The sequence below is a fragment of the Passer domesticus genome, chromosome 23 (assembly GCF_036417665.1).
Source record: "Passer domesticus isolate bPasDom1 chromosome 23, bPasDom1.hap1, whole genome shotgun sequence".
NCBI lineage: Eukaryota > Metazoa > Chordata > Aves > Passeriformes > Passeridae > Passer > Passer domesticus.
The window spans coordinates 2,126,014-2,144,396 of NC_087496.1; the positions used below are offsets into that span (position 1 = coordinate 2,126,014).

General features: G+C 47.5%; 1 protein-coding gene and 1 long non-coding RNA gene across 6 annotated transcripts in view; one reads left to right on the forward strand and one right to left on the reverse strand.

The window, feature by feature from the left end:
• Nucleotides 1–18,383, forward strand: part of KIRREL3 (kirre like nephrin family adhesion molecule 3) — a 368,136-nt gene that overhangs the window by 260,540 nt on the left and 89,213 nt on the right. For all 3 annotated transcript variants that reach the window (XM_064398046.1, XM_064398047.1, XM_064398048.1), the window contains 2 exons: nucleotides 2,189–2,338; nucleotides 5,818–5,967. In XM_064398046.1, coding sequence (XP_064254116.1) covers nucleotides 2,189–2,338; nucleotides 5,818–5,967 — 300 coding nt within the window. The remainder of the gene's footprint in view (nucleotides 1–2,188; nucleotides 2,339–5,817; nucleotides 5,968–18,383) is intronic.
• On the reverse strand, nucleotides 11,876–15,435 carry LOC135285612 (uncharacterized). Of its 3 annotated transcripts, none has more exons than XR_010350407.1 (3): nucleotides 15,151–15,435; nucleotides 13,770–13,953; nucleotides 11,876–12,072 (listed from the first exon to the last, which is right to left on the reverse strand). It is a non-coding gene; the product is annotated as an uncharacterized LOC135285612 (long non-coding RNA). The 3 variants fall into 3 exon arrangements; XR_010350406.1 differs by lacking the exon at nucleotides 15,151–15,435 and adding an exon at nucleotides 14,271–14,582; XR_010350408.1 differs by lacking the exon at nucleotides 15,151–15,435 and adding an exon at nucleotides 14,271–14,582 and having other exon boundaries at nucleotides 11,876–12,075.

The following is an 18,383-nucleotide window of genomic DNA, read 5'->3' on the forward strand; positions in this document are numbered from 1 at the left end:
AGACCTGGGATCTCCAAACCACCCACGAATGAGGTGCCCAAGGAGCTCCTGGAGATCTGCAAAAATTCCAGCTGGGCTTTTACCTTCCTGTAATGTAAAGCATCTGAATTTCAAAATGACAGCTTTGCTTTTCCCCGTGTTCCTTTAGGTGGCTAAGAGCGAGCTGAAGCTATAATAAATTAAAGTGAAATATAAGCACTCATGTGAGGGCACACGTTGGTTCAACAGTGTGAGCTGGAAAATGATGGAGCTTTGGAGCCTTGCCCTGTAGGAAAGGCCCAGCAGCTCATCTGCAAACAAGTTCAGATGCAAGAACTTGTGTCACACTTAACCTTGGTTCCAGATTAATCATTAGTCAATGATTAAATGGAGTCGATGTAAATTAGGATTGAATTGATTTGGGGTGGATCACGTGGAGACTGTCCTGCTTTGACAAATTGGTTTTAAAGAGGAATTTTTCCTCCAGCCCAGTCCCCTTCCTTGGACTGAACAGAAACTCAGTAGAGGGCACAGGCTCTGAATTCCTGCCTGATACAGGGCCATAATTCCTTCCCAGAGAGGTTCCTGGTCCTACAAACCCCACGGAGAGACAATTCAGTGCTTCTGCCTTCCCTCCAACACCTCTCTTTGCCAGATCATCTCCTGAATCCAGAATCAGAGCAAAAGTAAGTGGGGGCAGAGCAATTAGGATGCTCTTCAACCAACTCACACAAAAGCCTGTACTCACAGGAGCCCAGATATCAGCAGATCTGCCTGAAATGGCCCCACATTTAGAATCTTCCAGCTTCAGACTGTGGCTCTGCAGGGACATTTTGGGATTGTCCCATGCACTCATTATGGAAAAAAAATAGCAGGATTTAACATTTTGAATCCCTGGAACATCCAAGGCCAGGTTGGATGGGGCTTGAGGCAGCCTGGGATAGTGGAAGGTGTCCCTGCCCAAGGCAGGGGGTGGAATGAGATGGGCTTTAAGACCCCTCTCAACTCAAGCCATTCTGGGATTCTCTGATTCTCTGAATAATTTTCAATCATGGCAAAGCCAAGGGAGAGTGAAAATAAAACTTAATGCTGAGTAAACTCTGCTATGGAAGAGGTTAGAGTGACTGGAGTGCTTCCCATGGAAAATGAGAAGTGCCATGTCACACCTGAGGTGTGAGACATCCCACCATGGCAGGAGATAACCCGGGGCTGGGATTTGTTATTGCAGCATTGCAGGTAGGGAAGGATGAGGACAGATTTGTGAGTTTGACAATGCAGCTTCAAGAAAGGCAGTGCTGAGGCAGAGCTGGGCCTTCCCTTCCCCTCCAGATGTGTGGGAAGCTCCCAGCAAATGCCAGGAGGTGACACCTGGGGAGGGAGCAGAACAGCAGCAGTTGGTTGTTTCCCTGTGTGTTTTATAGCAGGTTGTTTCCTTGCACACCCTGATTTCACAGAGCACATGAGGTGGGAGCAAGGCTCAGAAGCAGAGGATCAACATTCTCTTTTATTATGTGTAATATAAAATATTGCTGCTGCTGAACATCCTGCTGCTTTTCTGTCTGTGATCATTGTGGCTGAAACACTACCACCACAATTTGGAATAAAACAGTTACAGGAAATGCTGGTGCCTCTTGGTTGGAGCTTTCTTTTCCCCCCAGGGAGCAAAAATATTGCAAATATTTGTCTGTCACAAAGTGCTGTGTCCACCTCTGGGTCCTCAGCACAGGAAATATGTGGAGCTTCTGGAATGAGCCCAGAGGAGGCCACAGAGGTGCTCCAAGGGCTGGAGCCCCTCTGCTCTGGAGCCAGGCTGGCAGAGCTGGGGGTGCTCACCTGGAGAAGCATCCAGGGAGAGCTCAGAGCCCCTTGCAGGGCCTGAAGGGGCTCCAGGAGATCTGGAGAGGGACTGGGGACAAGGGACAGGACACAGGGAATGGCTTCCACTGCCAGAGGGAAGGGGCTGATGGGATATTGGGAAGGAATCCCTCCCTGTGATCAGGATGAGCTTTAAGGTCCCTTCCAACCCATTCTATCATTCCATGGGGCAATCACATAATTAAGCAAACACATCATTAAGAGCTGCCGAGCTCAGTCTCCCATCTGTGCTGTGCCAGGAGCATCCTGGCCTGCTGCATCCCAAGGAACTGCATCGTGCTGGAAGCCCCTGGAGAGCTGACAGGGCCGTGTTCCTCTCTTGTTCCCCGTGCAGGCCAGGCGTCCTCGTTCACGCAGCAGCCCCAGGACCAGGTGGTGATCGCGGGGCAGCCGGTGACGCTGCTCTGCGCCATCCCCGAGTACAATGGCATCGTGCTCTGGATCAAGGACGGGCTGGCCCTCGGCGTCGGACGGGACCTCTCCAGTAAGTGGGGACACCACCCTAGGCACTAAGGATTGTAAACTTGCTGTGCTGGCAGACACTAACCTCTCAAGAAAACACTACATTTAACCTAAAACCATAAAAAAACTTCTAAAAAGTGGGGACACCACCTAGGCACTAAGGATTGTAAACTTGCTGTGCTGGCAAACACTAACCCCTCAAGAAAACACTACATTTAACCTAAAACCATAAAAAAACTTCTAAAAAGTAAGTGGGGACACCACCTGTTAGAACCCTAGGTACTAAGAATAGTAAACTTTCTGTACTGACAAACACCCCCAAGAAAACTCTACATTTAATCATAAAACTGTAGAAAAACCTTCCAAAAGTAAATCAGGACACCACCTGTTAGATACCTAGTTGCTAAGAATTTTAAACTTTTTGTACTGACAAACACTAAGCCCCAAGAAAACATTACATTTAACCTAAAACTGTAAAAAAAACCTTCCAAAACGAAATAATAAAACAAAAATTATGTATGTATACTTTAAATAAATGTGCATAATATAATTAATTAAAAACTTGAAATTTAACATTTTTAAATATTACTATATTTTATATATTCACATATATTTATATATTTTATATATACAAAACAAAATTATATATAGAATAAAAAATTATATATATAAGATATAACATTATAGTATAGTATAGTACAGTATAGTATAAATAACAAACATATATCTTATTTTTATAGATAACGAATATATAATATATAATATATATATAATTATATATATACCAAAATAAAAATTTTAAAATGAAAACTAATCCTTCTTCTTCACCTTCATTTTCGTAAGTTTAAATAATATTATATAATTAAATAAAAATAAATAAAAACAATAAAATAATATAAAATAATAAAGTAATAAAAATATTTAAAAATAATAAAAATAAATTAATAAAATAGAATAAATTATAAATTAAAAATAAATAAGAACAAATAAATATAATTATAATAAATATGAATTGAATAAATAATGAATTTAAATAATTTATATATTTATAATTATCAATTATAAATTTAAATATAAATAAAATAAAACAAGTCACAAATAATTAGTTGTTAAGTTAAAAATAAAAATAATTTAAGTGTCATTTTTTAATTAAACAATTTATCCTTTAGAAACATTATGAATAAAATACAACTCCATTTTTAACTTATTAAAATAAAATACTATGAAGCTCACAATTTATAAAACTGTAATATAAATAAAAAAATAATAAACATCTAAATCCAAACAAAAAATACCACCTCACACATTTAATCCCAACTTTAACAAAAAAAAAAAAAACAACCAAAGACAACCAAAAAATCCATAACGACCCTCCATAAACAAGGAAAGCAGGAGCTCTCCTTGCCCAACATTTATTTGGGGAATAATGTTTTCATTTCAACTCCAACACCTTCCAGTCCACCCAAACATAGACACTGGAATAAACCAGAATCTGTTTCACTCTGACCTGAAACAGAACTGTTGGCTCCCACAGATGTTGCCTGACCCTTTGGAAAGGTCTGGTTTCATTTCCTTGGAAATTAACGTCACCTTTCCAAAATGTGAGATGAAATGTTTTATAGATGTTGTTTTGATATTCTCAAAAATGAAAAGAACCATAGAATACCCTGAGTTTGAAGGGACCCACAAGCCTTTGTTTGCTTTGGACGAGTGTTTGTGGCTTCCTCAACATTTGGTTTTGGCAAATTATAATTTGATGACCAAATTGCTCAGAAGTCACATTCCTTAATCCCACTCACACTGTGATTGAGGGTTAATTGCAGCTGGTGAAGACAGGTGCAATACTGGGGAAGTTTCGAGTTTATTCTGTATATTTTGCTGGAAAACACTAATTTAAAACTGAAATATTTTACATGACTAGGAAGAGTGTTTGCTGGAAACAGCCTGGGAGGACATGCAGCCCTACAGGAGCTGCAGTGTCCCCAGGCTCTGCAGAGTTTGTACATGTGTGACACTGCTCAGCTCCCAGTGACCTGAGAGAGTTTTCCTCAAGGCAAGAAGCAGCATTGAGAAACCAGGGGAGGCTCCATGCTTTTTGGTCTCTAGGGACCCTGCTCTTCCCTAAAGTGCAGTGCCTGCTTCTTCTTTCCCTCTCTTTTTTATTAATACATATAATTGCTCATTTACAGCCGTGCCCGAGTGAGCAGCCCCGTCTTTGCCTGTTTTCCAAAGCTCTGAGCCACAATTTTTGCATCTATTAGAGAGCTGAGCTTCCCATGCAAGACCTTGCAACACGACTGAGTAACAAGAGCTCCAGTGAAGTAGGGAGCTGATGTGAATGACTTCCACAATTAACAGAGCCGGGGCTGCTGGAAGCCACAGGAGCTGCCAGCTCATGATACCAGCTCAGCCAGTGTCTAATTAGCACAATACAAACAAACCCATCATTTGTACTCCTCGCAGTTCAGGAGAGCAAATCCTGCTGTTGATAACTCGAGAAACAACAGAAGCACAAATGTGTGCCAGTGCTGTGTTACACAGGGCATCGGGCACAGGAGGGCACGGGGGTGGCACCTTTCCTCCTGTGTGTCCAGCCAGGCTGACCAGAGCTGCTGGTGCCCCCAGACCCCTGCCCAAGCTTTACACAGAGCTAATCATGGTTGTATTCTTCAGTTGACCCCAGGAGCTGAGGATATTCCATGATGGGCTGCCAGGAGCAGGAGGTGGTGGGTTTCCTGGTGGAAGGGCTCACCCCTTTGTCTTGCCCAGGGAGGTTGTGAATGCCCCAGCCCTGGAAGGGTTCAAAGCCAGGCTGGAGAAGGCTTTGAACAACCTGATCTAGTGGGAGATGTCCCTGCCCATGGCAGGGGGACTTGGGTCCCAATAATCTTTAAGGTCAAAACCAAACCTTCCAACACTTAACATTCTGTGATCCCATGATTCCTTGGGATTTCAGTTAATGCTCCTTCATCAGCACTTCTTTTTTGAACCTGTAGAGCAAAACATGCAGTCCCTTTCCCGGATTTGGCAGGTTCTTTCTCTCTGGGCTGGCTGCTAAGGAGGGGAGGAAGCTGCCTGGATCCTGGGAATTGCTGTGGGGTGCTGGGGCTCTGGGCCCATGCTCTGCTCTCCTCATCCCTGGGCTTATGGCTCCAGCCTGTCACAGCAAATGTTGCAGTTAAGACAGCCACGATACACAGAGTATTATCACACAATTTGAGAAAGCTTCAACATACAGAATAACAGCACTGTAAAAAGCTACAAATGCCTGCCCTTCTTGTTCTTTAGCCCAACCTTTTATACCCCTCATGTCCATGCCTTATACCTGGGTGCCCTCTGTTCCCTGTGTGGTTGCTCAGCAGCCCTGGGCACTCCATGGCTCATTGCTGTCAGTGCTGCTCACAGCTGCACCCACTGGGCATGAGGCTCAGCCCCATCCCAATCAGCACACACCGTGCGCCTGCACCAGCTGCTTCCTGACCCGTGCTTTGCCTTGGGCAGGTTACCCGCGCTATCTGGTCGTAGGAGACCATCTGTCAGGTCAGCACCACCTGAAAATCCTGCGAGCTGACCTCCAGGATGACGCCGTGTACGAGTGCCAGGCCATCCAAGCCGCCATCCGATCCAGACCTGCCCGGCTGACGGTCCTCGGTGAGTCCTGGCTCCTCACACCCTCAGCGTGTTTGTTGGGGTTTCACTGCCTTCGTGGTCACACTGAGTAGCTTTTCACAAAATGTTTTGATGCTGGATCAAGAGGACTGGGAATGAATCCATGGTGAGAGCAGTGGGGGAGCAGCTTAGTCCTGAGAGCAGGATCAAAGGAAGCTGCTTGGGGAGTGAAGCAGCTCTGGGGTGGAGTATGACAGTTCCAGGAGTAACACAGCCACCAAGGGTTTGGCACTTCAGCTTTATGGATTTATGCCCCAATTCAAGAGAGTCTGTCCCTAAATTTAAGGATATGAAGAGTGTCAGTGTCATCACTTATGCGTCACTCTGCCTACAGGATCGGGACAACTCCACCCCCTGAGGAAAGACTGGTTTCATACTATGCAGTATTTTTAAACTATCTACTAATATTTTTAAACTATATACTAATATTTTATCACCCCGCATTTCTCAGTAATTCATCTTTCCCATGAGCAGCACAGGAGGATATTGCCTGGGATGGCAAACTGGAAGTGGCTCCCAAAATCATGCAGAGGGCCTTTTTGTGTGGTAGATGGGTGGGGAGTGATGGCAGAGCAGGAGGGCTTTCTTGGCCATCTGGCAGAGCAGGAGGGAGGCTCTCCCCACAGGAGTGCTGGGAAAAGGCAGGCACGTCAGTGAGGCTTCCCGGCATGAGCATGGCTTCAGAGAAATTAATGAAAATGGTATTTTTCTTAAACAGCTTGGACAAAACCCAGTCTGTATTGCTGCTTCCAGATTCATCCTGATTATTCAACCCTCAAAGTGAAACTATTTGCATATTTAAGTTTGTTTAAATTGATGATTGGATTTCTTTTTTCCTTGTTCTTTTCATTCCTGGTTAGTTTCTAGGGAGAAAAAAAACCCACATTTTAAAAATATCCAAATCAAGAATTTCTGTGCTTTTAGTCAGATCAATGCTGATTAGTTTTAAGTAGCCAAAAGAAGTAAATTAAGCTACCAGCTGTGGTTGAAGGTGCCCCTCACTAAAGTCTGCACTATGAAAATTAGTTCACATTCCTGGTTTGCAGTTTCCCCTGTATTTGTTTTCCTCCCTCCACAACCCTACAACATTCCCTACTCCCAAACTTTCACAGCTGCCATCCCTTCCTTCCCTGACCCTGACAATAATGATGATTTTCCTTTGATTCCTCCTTCTTCTTAATCAACCCTTGGCAGCAGCTCAGAGCTCTGACATGTGCCCATAGATGAAATAATCCTGGAAATGAATAGGAAAGGGGAACGTTGTCTTGCTTACCGCCAACCCCTCCTTCGCCTGGGCTCCCTCCTTCTGTTGTGAAAGCAGAATAAATTGAGGGAGCCAGACAAAAGAAATAATGTTATTTAATTAGAGCTAAAGATTTCAAAACTAATTTAGTCCCAGGGCGTACGTCAGAGCTGCTGCGAAGCGTTGATTGAGCAGAGAGATGTTTTTATGGATCAAAAGGAAATCGTTATTATCTTTGGGGTTATGGAATGTGTTGAATAGATGGTAGTTAATGTTTATGTGGATATACATAGTAGTTGCTAATTGGTACATTTACCTAAGATGTTCAGCAACTTATATTTGCAGAGTGTTTTCCTTTTAAGAAAATTAAAGTTACAGCGTGTTCAATTTAGGCCAAATCGATGAGCCAGTGTGGGTTTGGAACTGACTGGTAGCTCATCTTTAACTTTAGGGGTATTTATGCAGATGTTCTGAGGGGGGAAAAGTGGTCAGAGCCCCAAGGCTGCCAGAGTTCCAGGAGCATTTGCACAACGCACTCAGGGATGGACAGTGTGGGATTGTTGGGGTGTCTGTGCAGAGCCTAGGGTTGAACTCAATGATCCTGTGGGTCCCTTCCAGCTCAGGAAATTGTGTGATTCTATGACATTTCAGGCTGGGTGGGGAGGTAGGAGCAATGATCCCACCTTTGCAAGGGGTTGGTGATCAGCAGCTCACACTGTTCCTTTGGGATGGGGTGTCCTGTGCTGGCAGCGAGGGCAGGGGCTGCTGTGGGATCTGTGCTCTGTGTTTTAGCCACCCCAGTAGAGGGGACAGATGTGGCACATGAAGAGTAGAAGCCTTAAGCCCCGTGTTCCTGACAGCTGGGGACAATGTGCAGCCTGTCAGGCTGAACTCACTGCATGACAGGGGGTAACACGCGTCTGTGAAGGGGGAGAGACATTTCTGGTGCTTCCAGATGTGCAGCATCACCAGCTGTGCAGACATGTCTGCTCTTAGCATGCAGTGTGTGAGCCTGCTGTAGCTGTGAGCGAAGCAGCTGTGTCTGGAGGGAGCTGGATCTCCCAGATTTCATCTCCCTGGGTTGGGAAGAGATGTGCCAGGCTGCCTGAGCCGCTCACAGGAAGGTGCCTGGGGGGCGTTCCTTTATCCCAACTCCCTCCTGCCCAGCTTCACCTGAGGCTGCAGGTATCCCCTGGCAGGAGAGGACCCTTGAGGCATCCCTGGAGCTGGGTGCAGACCATGCAGCTCTCAAAGAAGCAATCAATCAGCTTAGGCAGAGCTGAGAGGCTCTGGTAGCTGGGAGACCAATATCTGCTGCTGGTTTCTCAGTGACTCAAGGGCTCTTCAGCCAGGATGTTAGAGGCAGTTCTGGGGAACTCTATCCTGCTCTATCACCCGCAGCCTTGTCTCTGGAAAAATGACCCTGCCTGGTTTTTTGTATGTGTTGGTGTTACCTTGTCTGTCCTTGCCAGATTTTCCACTTCCTTGGTATCAAGAAATCCCCTAATGCCTCCAGATTCAGGCTCCAACTGCTGTCATTCATGTCTGACAACAGCTTTATGGGGCTGATGCCTCCTACCTCCCTGCTCTATGCAGAGCTACACCATATTTTAATTAAATATTTAAGGTTTTGTCACATTGTTTTCAAATCTACATGGTTAAATGTAGTGGAACAGATCATTCCATAGCTTGGAAGTCCAAACACTCAAACAGACGAGCCTATTACTGTCATCAGCATCAGGGAAAGTCTTTTCTATGTGGAATTCCAGGGACAAATATTGCTGAGAAATGTTGTTAATGCATCCCAGAGCTGGAGAGTTCCCCTTCTCCAGGTCTCCCTCACCTTCCTTCCTACCATTACCCAAACTCTCTGGAGAAGGGGTCACTGCCCAATCTCCTCAGGATATCTGCCCCAAGCAGGGGAGGTTGATAAATCTGACGGGATGGGATTTGGGACATATGGAGGCATCCAGATTTTCTGCAAGCGAAGAATGTCAAGGCAGTTTGGCAGGAGAGCCCAAGCCAGGCAGGCTCTGGGAAGCCACTGGAGGGCTATTTGCTACCTGGTACATCTCTAATGGCAAGGCTGCTTAATTTATGATCTATTTAACTAAGCCAGGGTATTAATTAAATAAAGTAAGAGCCTGATTAGGACTTGGAGAAATTTAAAAATAAAATCAGGCAGCAATCGAGCGAAATTGCAAAGCAAACACTTTGGCTGTAACCACTGGAGAGTTCCCTCCAGTCTTCCATCAAAGCTCAGAGCAGGGAGGGCAAATACAAGAGATTATATTGCCAACAGATGTGTGTTGTTAAAATATGCATCTGCCAGCCGTGTAGCTTCAGGAGCCAGAGGGCTCGCTCGTGGATCCTTCTGCACTCGCGGGACCGTGAAGGAATTTGAGGCCCCGGCAGCCGAGCTGGGATTTGCAGACACGTTAATTAGCGTTGAGTTCCCAGATCTCGGAGGCAGCCAAGCGAGGAGAAACTTTGAAGAGAGCTTTGGTTTTCCCTGGGAGGGAACGGGGAGGGAGAGGGGAGCCCTGGCTCGCGGTGCCAATGCGGCCGTGGCATGGTGACACCTGGGCCTGCGGGGACACCTGGGCCTGCAGGGCTATCTCGGCCTGCGGTGACACCTGGGCCTGCAGTGTCACCTTAGCCTGAAGTGACATGTTGGTCTGCAGAGACACCTCAGCCTGCTGTGACACCTGGGCCTGTGGTGACACCTCGGCCAATGGTGACACCTGGGCCTGTGGTGACACCTTGGCCTGCAGAGACACTTCGGCCTGAGGTGACACCTCAGCCTGTGGTGACATCGCAGCCTGTAGTGACACCTTGGCCTGTGGTGACACCTCAGCCTGTGGCTGTAGCAATGTATCTGAACAACTTAGGCCACGTTGTGCACCAGCCAAGCCACTTGTAGTTATTCTTATCAGAGCCCTCTGGAATTCATCAAGGTTACTAAGACATAAATTGTGCTAAATTAAGAAAGAAGAAGCTGAGAAATAGAATTCCAAGACCACAAGAACTAGATCAAGGAGGGCGGTGAACCACCTGGACTGTAACCGATCACATATTCTGAGAAAGGTTTGCAGAACACGTAGACAAGCTGGAGGCACTAATCAAGAGATGCGTGATCAGCGTGTGCAGGAGGGTTAGAATGTATAAATCAGTGCATGATGTAAACAATAAAGGGCTTCTGCTTAGTCATATTGGTTAGTTGTCCAGGAGTCCTGGTTCTCCTGCATGTGGTGACATCTTGACCTGCGGTGACACCTTGGCCTGTGGTGACCAGGGCTGGCAGGACCCACGGTGCCCAGAGGATGGAGCAACCAGGACAATGAAGCAGATGAATGATGACGTGTGGGAAACTGGATGGCTCCTCTCCTTCATGGCATCTTGGCGGGAGCATGCCAAGGCTGTCCTGGTCTGTCCTCCCCAGCAGGAGATGTGGCACTGCCAGCCCAGTGATGCCTCGGGAAGCTGACCGAGAACAGAGACCAGATGGAGTTAAAGCAGGGATTTATTAGGAGGCCTCAACAGACACACTTTGGGCAGCACAAGAGCCCAGCCAGGGCTACAACCAAGATGAACCTAAAATGGTCACAAAAATGAACAACCGGTCACGAGGTCTCACACTTGTATAAGTTTTGGTATTTGCATATTGGAGCTAATTGTCCAATTACAGCTTTAGGTTATGAAGTCACATCCATTTTGTTTTTCTCTCTTCAGTCCATGTTGTGTACGCTCTTGAGCCTGAGATCTGAATCATTTGTCCTTGGTCCCCAGTTAGAGAAGGAATTGTTTTGTCTCCCTGCTCTGTGCAGAGCTCACCATCCCATAATGTGAAGCCCAGACCCACACACTAAAGCAGCACAGAATGTGAAAAATATAAAGCAAAATCTGAGGTATCACCATACCTCAGGCTGTCCCAGGAAGCTCCCAGGCAGCACTTGCTTGGCACAGGGAAAAGGTTGGTCCCAGAGGTGCCAGTGGGAAATTGGCCACAAGCAGGAAAAGGCAATATGAGGGTGTGAGGAGGGAGGCAGGGGAGCTACTTCCAGAGACTTAAGGTGAATAATTGATAGGCAATTAACTTGTACCTTCACCTTTTATAGTCTAATTCCCTCTCTCCTCCCCTCCAAGGCCTCGTCTAATATTAACTCTGTCTTCACGTGTGTCCCATTAGGAATAAAGCTTTCTTAAATCAACATGAATTATTTAACTCTACAGATTAAGTTAATTTGAAATGAGAGCTCCTGTCTTTCTTACAATGGCATAAGGCAGGGACAGGAGGAGGGTCACTGGGGTGTCAAGTGCATCCACATTCAATCCCAGCCATTTTCCTCTTTTTTATTTTATTTTTTTATTTTATTCCAATCCTCTTTCTTGCCAAGTCTTTCCAGTCCTCCCCTGCAGAGCAGAGTAAGCATTTCCATTACCAAAATGATGGTTGGCAGCTTGAGACATCTGCATTTCCCAGCTTTCAAGCTCTTTATGGAGTTTGATCAGGAAATAAAGAGGTTATGTCCTGGGTAAAGGCCCTTTCTCAACATTTGTTTGTAATACTGAGCTGCAAGGAGAAAATGTGAGAAGGTGATGTTTCAAATCCAGAAACAATTCAGCTCGGAACCCTTTTTCCACACTTTTTAATAGAATTCAATTATCTAAATGCAAAATTCAGAGCATGTAGAGCTGGGATGTCAATTCAGAAAAAAAAAAAGAAAGTGATGAAAATGTGATCATTTTCTTCCAGACAGTCTCTTCTCCTTGAACAACTTTAGGTCTTCACAAAGCTGCATTTTCTGCTGGGAATATTTTCAGTGGCAAAACAGCAAGTGGCTCTACTGGGAACGAAACAGAAACATCAAACAATCGAGCGCAAATCCCAAATAACCTAAATATTTGATGTCATGTCTGAGCAGCTTAAGTTTACAGCTCTCTGAGCCAGCTCCTTCTGATAGCAGAGGGTGGCCGGGTTTCCTTGCTCTCATCCCTGTGTGGCTCTGGGGTGGGAAGGCCTCTCCATGGGATTGACCATTCCAGGCAAACCCAGGGGCTCAGAGGGGAAAGGCAGCCACTGCCTCGAGCAGTCTAGAGCTGGAAAACAGACCACAGAGAGAGCTAAAAACTGGGTCTTGAGATCTCCCTAGGTGGGTTTCACTACTGGAATAAATCACACAAGACTCCACTTTCTTCCTGGTGGAAAAAGGCCCTACTTTATCCACATAACTCATTTTTATGCAGTTTTACAGACCTCCTGTGTGACTCCAATGGGTTAGGCAGCTTTCTTCCAATTACTTTATTCGTTAGTAAAAGGTATTTTACTTGTCCATCAAATCTCTCTACTTTTCATTTGTTTACATATTTTCTTCACTGGTTTTCATGGGATAGGTTTAATGTTTATGCAGGTGTTAGTGGTTTTTCACCCAGGAATAGTTTGTTATGTTAATGAACTGCTCACACCAGGATTGCTTTCACACGGGAACTTGCAAAGTGCTAGCTTGACAAGGCCAGCCATCTATTTAACAGAGCAGGCCTGATTTTATGAGATTTTTTTTTCTTTTATCATTTTTCTACCTTACTGCAGCATTTCACTTGGGTGTTGGAAGGGCTGCTTCCCCCATTCTGGAGGGGTTTGCACCCTGTCTGTGAGGAGAAGGGAAGGCAGCATCTGTATGAGCTCTGTTCTCCTTACTTTGAAGGAGACAAGCAAAATGACATCTTTATATCTCCACTAAGTACATCTGGGCTGGTGCTGGGGGCCAGGATGAAACTCTCTGTGGGACAGAGCAACCCACCTCAGGCTCTGCCAGGGTCATAGCAGTGGAGTAACAACTTTGCAGTCATACAAACATGGGGAGAAGAAAGCTAAGAAAGGGGCTTGTTTCACCTTAGAGACATTAAAAATTATAAATATAATAGAACCATAGAATGCTTTGTCTTGGAAAGGATATTAAAGATCCTTTAGCTCTGCTTCCTTGCTCTTCCACTCTTCCAGGCTGCTCCAAGCCATGTCCAGCCTGTGGCTGCTCCTGAATCCACTCCCAGGATCCAGGGGCAGCCACAGCTGCTCTGGGCACCCTGTGCCAGGGCCTCACCACCCTCACAGGGAACAATTCCTTCTCCAGCTCTCCTGGAGCATCTTTAGGCACTGGAAGAGCCTCTGAGCTCTCCCTGGAGCCTTCTCTTCTCCAGGTGAGCACCCCCAGCTCTCCCAGCCTGGCTGCAGAGCAGAGGGGCTCCAGCCCTGCAGTGTCTCCATGGCCTCCTCTGGACCCCTCTGCCAGGTCCATGTCCCTCCCCACAGGACAGGGCTGTGTCTGAGCAGGGGCTGTGTTCAGTCACATTGGGGGAAGTTCAGCAGGGCCAGGCCAGCATTAAGCAGATGCTGTCTGTGCTCCCTCAAACCCTGCTCCAGATGGGCTCACACAGTTTTTAAAGATTTTGTATTTCCTAAATGCCCTGGGATTGACTGATGCCGCCTCTCCCATCTAAGCTTCCCTTCCCTAAACCCTGAGAGCCACACCAGCATTCCTACCTGCACACTGAAGTACCACAGAGTAAATAGGAAGAGACACAGATAGAAATGATTAATGTTGGTGTTCCTGCACCAATCTGTGATTCCTTGTCTCGATGCAGGGAGGGCATCGTGGTTCTGACCCGTGGTTTTATCGAACACGAAGCACTTGGCTTCTCTCTGCAGTCTGCTGGGCTGGCCTGACCTGATGGATGCAAAGCACAGAGGGCTGATAAAAAAACCCTCCTGATCTTAGTCATCCCTTTGTCTTTTCCCAGCCCCTTCTGCTGGCTCTGCCACTGCCCTGTCCCCCTGTTACTCTGGCTGTGATGGCCATGAGGGTGCTGTGAAATGATGGGGGGGTGCTGCTGTGCTCACCACTCGTTCTTGTGCCTGCACCCCCTCCAGCTCTGAGCACAACCCCTCTGCACCTCACTGCAATTCCCCCACCTGCACAAGCCAGCTGGGGGCCAGCAGCTCCCTCCACATCACCCCAGCCTTTCCCTCTGCTGCACCCAGCACCTCCAGCTCCCTGGGATGCCTGCGGACAGCAGACATTCTTTTTCTTCATGCGCTGTTGAACGGCTGACACCTCACATTCTGCACCAGCCAGACCCCCCGCACGAGCAAGCCTCGCTTTGCTTTCACTCCTACGCACGATTCTCCCTCTTGCCAATCAAGGCCCAGCTCCCCCATCTGCATCCTGCCCGTGCTGCTCTGCATCTGCGCTCACAGCAGCCCCTTTGTGCCTATCCCAGCTGCGCGCACGGATGCGGTGCCGACTGCCGCGCCGGGAGCCGCCACCGCCAGGAGCCCGGCGGGTTGTTAGTGACCTGACACAAGTATTGACTGCCTCTCCCCTTGTCAGCCGGCAAAGAACGAGGCTCTCGGAGCGTGGCATCACCTGAGCGACAGCCCCCGCTCGGCTATCGACCGCCCGGGTGACAAATGAACCGGCGCTCGGCAGGGCAGGGCCGGCCGCGAAAGCGGAGGAGCCGCTCTGGGAGAGGCTGCCTGAAGGGATGCCGGCCCTCTGCCCGTGCCCAGCCTGCAGGAATGATCTTTCCTGGTTCCAAGAGCTTGGCCAGCCCTTTTTGCTTGTCTTGCCTTTCCCTACTCCGTGAAGCGTTGTCCAGCCTTGCCCCACTGTGCCTGAGCTTCTCTGTCATCATTGGATGGGTCAGGCATCCCAGCACAGCTCCCAGCTCAGCCAGCGTCTCCCAGCTGGTGGTGAAGGAGTCTCTCTGTCACACATCCATACAGTGCATTCCCGGTGCCCCTGTCAGTGTGAAGGATGCCAGCCTCCCATCCTGCAGGAGCCCTGGCATGGGCTGGGAGCTGTGGCATTCCTGCTGGCTTCAGCTGGGCTGGAAAATTGGATGGTCATGTCTTAATAACTGACCTGTGGGTGCCCTTGGTAATTAACAGGAGAATAACCTCTTCTGCCTCAGGATATTTCTCACATGCCAAGATGGACAAATGACCCTCTTGAAGGGGCTGTTACTCTTTTTGACATTAAAGGTGCCTGATGTGCTCAAATTTGCCCCCTTCAGTGGCAAAGAGAGGTGGAATGTATGGACATGGTATTGGGTGACCCACCCAGGACTCTCCAGCCTCCCCCTGCTCCGGGGAGGACCAGGAATTGGGAACTGGCCCAACTGGAATTGGGCCAGTGCTCTCCCACAGGGACAGCCACAAAGCCATAATATCGGGTTCCTTTAAACTCAACTCTGACCTCACAGAGAGAGACAAGGGATTCATGGCAAATTATGGATTTAACACCTATGATGAATCCCCATTACAGCATGAAATGAGAAAGGAAAATGTAGCTAAATGGAAGATTTCCCCTGGGCAGCAGGAGGCTGCAGCTCCTGAGAGGCTGAGGAAAATAGAATGAAAAAACTGGGGAAAAAAAATAGAGAACTAGGAAAAATCTTGTTCCATTAACTAAATATTGCAAAACCTTTGCAAGCCACTGCTTGCAGGTTAGTGAGGTTTAAAGGCCAGGGCTGAGACTCGTGACACATCCAAGGTTTCCAAATCCATCCCCTTGGTTGTCATGACAAGAGGAAATGAAATACTGTTGATGATGGTCCCCTGGGGGCTCAGAACAACTGATCCCCTCTCTCTGGGGCCAGGACCTGCCCTTCACTATGTTCTGAGTGTAGCCTGACCCTGCATCAGTCATCTCCCTTTGGGAAATGCCAATGGAGCATTGTAAGGATAAAAAAATGCACTGAAAAGTGCACTTTTATCTTAGAGCAGGCTCCTGGCTCCCAAACATGAGGTTTAAGGCCAGGTTGGACAGGGCTTGAAGCAACCTGGTCTGGTGGAATGTGTCCCTTCCCATGGCAGGGGGTGGAATGTGATCTGCAATGTCCCTTCCAACCCAAACCATTCCAGGATTTGGGATAATGCATCTGGAGGTGAATTCCCACAGGGAGAAGCTGTCAGTAGCTGCCACTGGGTGGCTTTCCCAGAAATGCAGGAAGAAAGACAGCCTTTAGAAACCAAACAGGGGAGGAAAATTGGGGAAGGGGCTCTCAGAGTGCCGCCTGCTTGGCTTGTCCTATGGGCAGAAAGGGAATGGGGTCATTTATGGCCTCAGTGGAAACACACACAGCCTGAGGTCACTTCTGTGGTGCCAAAGCCTCCTTGTGCAATCCTTCAGATCCGTCAGGCGCAAATCCCTCCCTCAAAGAACAGGAAAAAGGAGCAGGGTGAGGCAGGAACAGGAGCCTTTGGGTCATGGGTTTGGTCCCTGTGCTCACTGCAGCTCCGGCTGCGACAGGAGGGTGTCCAGGAGATCGGTGCAGTCACTCATTCCCAGGTTGGGCAGCAGCCAAGCAGAAACACTGCAGAGTCACAGTTGTGGAGACAAGTGTCTATAATCTCCACTGAGTCATAAATCATGGAGGAGCTGAACTCTCCTCCCCGTGACCCCGTGGATCCTCTCCCCGTCCTCACGGCGATGAGCGCCGGACAGCCTGCGGTGGGTCCGGATAATCCCGGGAACATCCTCATACCCGAGGTGGCTGTTTCTTATTCAGGTTGTTGCTAGGGAATTCTGCAGCAATTTCTCCTAGTGGGTGAGAAGTGACTTTCAAATCAGTGGCAGCATGAAAAAATTGCGATGGAAAAATAAGAGTCTTTCATGAGATCCCATTTAATTGCTAACGAAGACAAAAATCACAGCTCTCACATTTGGTTCCCCAACAAAACCCAGATAGCAGCTGCCCCGTACATATCTGATTCCAACTGGTAGGTTTAAAAGATACAGAAGGTATTTAATGATAATGATAATGATTTACATTTATATAGTGCCTTGTATCCGCTGGGATCACAAAGTGCTTTATATATGTATGGATAAAAATATACTGGATAACAAGCACTCCATCCATCACCAAATCACAGCCCCTTCCCTGGCGAGCCTGCAAGCTGTTCAGGAAAGAGTTGCTGCATTTCCAGAGCCGCTCTCCCTCCTTGCTCCTACAGCACTTGGGGTGCTCAACAGTAATTTTGTAATAAAACCAGGTGATAAAAACACTTTAAAAACAATGTCATAAAAAAGGAGAACCCTCAGTGTCATAAAACGGCACGCAGAGGAACAGGAGGGGAAATTTGAGAGGGAGAAGGTTATAATGGTTTTAAAATAAAACAGAGTAGTTTGGGTTGATATTGGGAAGAAATTCTTCCCTGGGGGGGGGAAGGCCTTGGGACAGGTTGCCCAGAGAAGTTGCCAAACCCCTGGAAGTGTCCAAGGCTAGGTTGGACAGGACTTGGAGCAGCCTGGGTCAGTGGTAGGTGTCCCTGCCCATGGCAGGAGAGTGGAATGAGATGAGCCTTAAGGCCCCTTCCAACCCAAACCGTTCAATTATTCCACAATAAGTAGGGACAGTTGCCATCAGAAAGATCAGCTCTGGAGGAGAAATGTCCTCCAGCTGCTCTGAGTTGGAAAATAAAGAGCTTGGCCAGCAGGAATAGCTCCAAGGCATGGGTACCATCAGAGCTGGGTAGTCAGGAGCTTCCCAAAATTACTTTGGAGGTGACAACACAAAGAAAAATCCTGACACCTGATGCTCAAATTACGCTTCTTCTCCCATGCTCTGCTTTGTCCTGCTGTGGAGCAAACCTGTTCCCATGGGTTGGGTGCAACTCAGCCTTCCCCCAGCAAGCTCTGCCCATGCCACCGTGTTTTGGTGCCTGTCCCAGGAGGGATAAAGCCTTCCCAGCCCAAAGTCGTCCTGAATCTGAAAGGAGCCACTCAGTTATGCCCCTTTGGTGGCAGCCTCAGGCTCAGCTGGGCCTGGGAGGCAGGCGAGGGGAGGGGAGGACAGAAGGCAGAGAGAAATCGAGGCTCTCAGAGACATTCATTCAAAATTCATAGGCGCAAAATTGCAGTCTGCATGGATTTGTTTCCTTTGGAAAATTACAGGAAGCTACAGGCACCAACAACTGTTATTCAAATAGCCACTTTGGATGATTAGGATGGCAGGAGGCTGTACTTACACATGCAGACCCAATATAATCAGGCGTGAGGCAGGGTGGGAAGGCAAGGCCGGGGAAGAGAAGCTGGAGGAGCTCAGAAGCAAAAACAGCAGCAGGATGGCTCTGTGGGAAGAGCCACGGGGCCAA